General features: G+C 45.4%; 1 protein-coding gene across 2 annotated transcripts in view; it reads left to right on the top strand.

Moving 5' to 3' along the window:
• Nucleotides 1-5000, top strand: part of LOC125025798 (protein tramtrack, beta isoform-like) — a 71743-nt gene that overhangs the window by 52292 nt on the left and 14451 nt on the right. For both annotated transcript variants that reach the window (XM_047614032.1, XM_047614031.1), the window contains exons 4-5: nucleotides 2811-2856; nucleotides 3497-3553. In XM_047614032.1, coding sequence (XP_047469988.1) covers nucleotides 2811-2856; nucleotides 3497-3553 — 103 coding nt within the window. The remainder of the gene's footprint in view (nucleotides 1-2810; nucleotides 2857-3496; nucleotides 3554-5000) is intronic.

Raw genomic sequence — 5000 nt, 5'->3', positions numbered from 1 at the left:
GGCGGGGGTGGGGAGGGAAAACGAGGATATCTTTTAAGTTTTCGTTTTGCCGCTATTCTCGTTTTCATTCCGTTGTTTTATTGATACGATTCTCGGCGATTTTAATCCCTGATGTAAAGGTCATTTTAATCCCTCGGATAAATAGGTTCCGGCTAGGTGTTGCTACCATGTTTATGCAACGTAATGACAGCATTATGCACGTGATATTTTCCAATCTCCCTTGATTTTTTTGCCCTCCCCTTGGTTGTTTAAACTGGCAAAGGGCACTGAGACGCCCAAGGGATTGTGTGTCACTGAGCCTCCTTCAGGTGATCACTTGTAACAAAAGATATTATTGTAATTATAGTTAATCCGCTGTTATCGTTTTCGTATTTTGCTATTATTCTTTATCTTGTTTAACTGTTATAAGGATGATGGTGATGATAATGATAACAATTATAGTAATAATAACAATAACAATAATAATTATTATTATTGTTATTACTATTATTGTTATTGAGAGCATATGTGTGTGTGTGTCTGTGTGTGTATAACATAACCAACTATTCGCTCGTTTTTTTCCTTTAACCCCGGTAATTCCAAACCCGCCGCGGACTCACCTGCCGAAGCACGTGTCGCTGCGCCGATCCGAAGGCCGGGAGTTGAGGGGCGTCGCGGGAGGGGGTGTAGGGGGGTGGGGGAGGATGGGAAGCCCCTGGGGAAGGATTAAGGCCTAGGGAGGGGGTTGGAAGGGGAGGGGGAGGGCGACGTATGGTACAGTAATGCAACGAAGATGTGACTTCGATTTATTTCCGCATGTCTGGGACCACTGACGCGCGCATACTAATATGTAGTGTCTATGCTGCACACGGATCGATAGACAGGTAGATAGATATATGATCCTTATTATTATCATCCATGGGAGAAACTGATTTGTTTATATTACTTGATTATTATCCGTTTATATTTATCCAATTAGACGTATACATAGCCAAAGGCCTAGTGAGAAAAAATTATCACTTTTTAGCACCGTCTGCCTGGGAATTATTGTCCCATTTATCCATTATCCATTTATCCATTTGTCCCATTGCCTCTATTCGCACTGGCAAAAGTTCCCTCCGCGCCTACGTCTGCGCGAACCCCTTTACCCGGGCGCCGCGTGAAAGGCCGCGCCGGTTTTGATCGCGCCGATTTATCGCCGTTCTGTTGGTCCCTGGAAGCCTCAGACATATTACCGCCGCCCATTATTGGTCCCGTGGGAGGAGGGGGGGTGGGGGAGGGAGAAATGGAGGAAGGGAGGGTATGAAGGAATGTTTCCATCTCTCTCTCTCTCTTTGTCTCGCCGTCTCTCTCTTTTTCTCTCTCTCTTTCTCTCTCTCTCTCTCTCTCCCCCTCTCTCTCTCTCTCTCTCTCTCTCTCTCTCTCTCTCTCTCTCTCTCTCTCTCTCTCTCTCTCTCTCTCTCTCTCTCTCTCTCTCTCTCTCTCTCTCTCTCTCTCTCTCTCTCTCTCTCTCTCTCTCTCTCTCTCTCTCTCTCTCTCTCTTCTCCTAGCCTCTCCTTTCCATTCCTCTCCTCTCGTTCCTCTCGTCTCTCTCCATTCCCTTCCTTTTCTTTCCTCTCCTCTTCTCTTCCCTCCCCTCCCCTCCCCTCCCTTCCTCTCTTCCCTCCTATCCTGTCCCCTCTCTTTCAAAAGAGAGAAGAGAGCGCTCTTAAAAGGCTAGGCCAATATCATTGCGCTTAATCATTGTACTATTCTCTGTAAACTTGTCTTTGGATAAACAAGCTGTTTCAATTTCAACCTGCTCCCCCGCCCCCCGCCCCCCTTCCTTCCCGTTCGCTCGCTGGCGCCGAAAGCAGCGCATCAGTGGCGTCGGGATCAACACAAAGACATTAAGGTCCGTCAAGGATCGCTGCTTTTGCCAGCGCCGCATCGACATCAGAGTCGATAACGGGGTCGTGATTAACGGCAAAGACAAAAAGAAAAAGGGAAGAGGAAATAAGAGATATGAAAAATTGGGGGGAGGGGAGAAAATAGAAATCTAAGGAAAAGGCCGTAACAGTGTGCGGCATCTTCACATCTCTCCGCCGTTATCTCAGATAACCGACTGTCAACCAGAGCAAGCGCTTTGGCGGAATTCGACGCCCTCCCCTTAATGTCGCCGTAAAAAGGGCGATTTTAGCCTCCCGTCCCCGCTCCTCCGGCGCTCAGCCCGAGTCGAAGACGGAATTGGCGCAAAACCGCATATTGATCTGTGTAAGGAGCTAGCTTCGTTATGTTTGTCTGAAGCGCTTTCTCGGGCAATCAAACGTGGCCACGACACAGCGCCTCGTGAGCAAGTAGCTCTAGTATTGATTACAACATGCGTCCCTGCAGCCATATTGATCACACGCGTTGCCATGGAGACACACTGTCGGAACGGATCGGTTTAAAATTCTCATAGATAGGATCGCACGCGATGGTTCGCGTCGTAATCGCCAGGTGAGACGACGGGGAAGCGGCCGAAGGAAATCCGCGACGACGCCTCCGCCGAGCGTCAGGAGGGAGACAGGCGAGTCGAAAAAGGGAGGGGCGCCGAGGCACTTCGAGCGAAAGCTGTGCTGGGGATTTATTGGCGTGACTTCCTAGGGCGTCTTATAAGTCGTGATGGATGCCTCCTCTCGGGGCCTCGGCGCCGTCAGATGCAGCGACGGCGAGGCAGAGGAGCTCGTACAGACGTCGCTATAAATATATAGATTAAAAGCAAACACTTTAGGTTAAAGAAATATCTTAAAATGAAAGCCAATCTAAACAGACTTGTTCCAATAACTAACGTCTTTCTTCTCCCGTAACAGAGTGGGGAATCAACTCCAGGACCATCAGGAGAGAGCCAAGGGAAAGGTGAGCTGACACTCGTTATGTTCTTTACTCTGTCAATAGCCGATACATTCGTGTTGTACTCTTATTAAATATATAGATGGGACCATTCTAAAACATACAGAAAAATAGATCATGCTTAATGTTTATCTTAGACATAAAGCTCTTTGGATATTCAAATAAGTAGATCATATTTTCAGAAGTAGCAGTCAAGAGATTTAGTTTTTTTTCGTGCCAAAAGTTTTCATGGGAATGAGGGAAGTTCATATTATGTATGTATGCATGCATGCCCGCGTTTCTTTGCGTGTTAAAGCGCCTGTCAAGCAAGCAGTGGCAGAATATCTGATAAGGGATGACGTATGATAATCACAGAATACTAATATTAAGAACTGTGGAGAATACAACACTGTATCGTAAATGATTATCTGTTAAGTGTAAGCATTAAGGTTTCATCAGATTACTAGAATCTTTAACTTGGCCTCTTATCTCATGTATATATTGCCACGGCGAGGACTCTCGTACCTTCTCAAACCAGGGAAAAGCCGCAGTAAATAAGTGACCCTGTTTCATAAAATTCCTCGCGACAATTGATTTACGCGACGGCATGGGTACGTTTTCTGTGATGAATCCCTTCCCCGCTGACGCTTCCGCTCTCTTATTGCAGAGGTGACGAGGTTGCCGCAAGAGGAGCAGGAGAACACCCGGGAATCGCCAGGCTCAGGTGAGTGGCGACGCAGCCCTTCGAGGCGCCCCGGGGACCGTCTCGCGGCGGGCGGCGGCTGCGGCGGCTGCGGCGGCGTCAGCGCTTCTTACTCTCACGCCCGAGCCCTCGATGGGCGGCCCGCGACCGGCCCCGCCCGCTGGCAAGGCGGTCCCTGGCCGGACTGGCCTCTCGTTCTTCAGTGTAAATATCATACATTCATGTATCTGATATTACGAGTCTTTTGTAATATGAAATAATGACATGGATGGAAATTCAATATACAAGAATTGTTAAACAATTTTTTGTTCAGACTAAATTATTTTAGCATTCAGTTGCCATACGACTACCTCACAAGTAAATATACAAAGCATTATTATAGATATTTTATGTACAAGACATTTTGACATTTGTTTCCAATCTGAAAAACTGGTCCTAAGATGCTTGTTTGGATAGCATTACCATGTTACTGTATAGCCCAACCCTATGTACCCACTGTCTGTCTCTCAGCCATGAATCATAAGTGTCACATTAGTGTAGATTCCATTAAGCACCAGAGCTCATCATAAGCCCTCAAATGTAACCAAAATTTTGATGCCTTTGTCGGACTAAACTCCCCTTAGCAATATCACGCACTTTTCCGAGGCCCGAATGTTGCTTTGCAGTAAAGATCCATGTTGCATTACTTGTTGCAAAGAGGTGTTTGGTCCGACAAGACTGTGGAGTCTATCAGATATAATGTGAGGAAACCAACATAAACTAAATATGACCTACACATACATACTTACATAGTTACATGCTTTGTCTTCGGCTGGGTCTAATTCTCTAAGCTAGTGAAAAACTCCTGATTAAATTTATCCGAGTGTATTTCCTTTAAAAGAAGGTCATGTTGAGTTCGTTTGTTATTTGTTAGTGAAAGAAATTCTAAAGTAAATAAGACAAATTTAAGACCAGAAACAACGTACCTAAGAAAGGAAATACACGTCTGTAACCAAAAACGTCTGTAAACATCTTTATCGACGCAATAAGTTTTATTTTCCCACCAGAAAATGATCCTTATTGAGACTTCACCTAAGGTCGCTTATTCTGGCACATGTTGGGACCCTGCTGGTACTGTCCTCTCTGCTCTTGGTATGATATAAGTAGCGCCGGCGATAGTGAGTGCAGTTTCCAAACCCTTGAAACACGAGTGTGAACAAGCACTTTGGAAAGAGGAGACTTACGACTTTGGTCCAAAAACGAGACTTGGGATTAAGATGAAGACACTTGTCACTTGCTGTCGCGGCCAGTCGAGTAGACGTTACGTGTTAACAGGAGTTTAGAATGCTATTCGCCCACTGACGATTTACATATATCTAAAAATCAGAAAAAAAGACACATGGATGATAAAGGAATACGTTGTAACCATTTTCTTAATAGTTTTATATTTTGAAGAGAACAGAAAAACGTTTTAAAATTTTCTGGCATT

Source organism: Penaeus chinensis, chromosome 5, assembly GCF_019202785.1.
Source record: "Penaeus chinensis breed Huanghai No. 1 chromosome 5, ASM1920278v2, whole genome shotgun sequence".
NCBI classification, from domain to species: domain Eukaryota; kingdom Metazoa; phylum Arthropoda; class Malacostraca; order Decapoda; family Penaeidae; genus Penaeus; species Penaeus chinensis.
The sequence above is the reverse complement of the archived record's forward strand: the minus strand, read 5'-3'. Positions and strand labels throughout refer to the sequence as shown.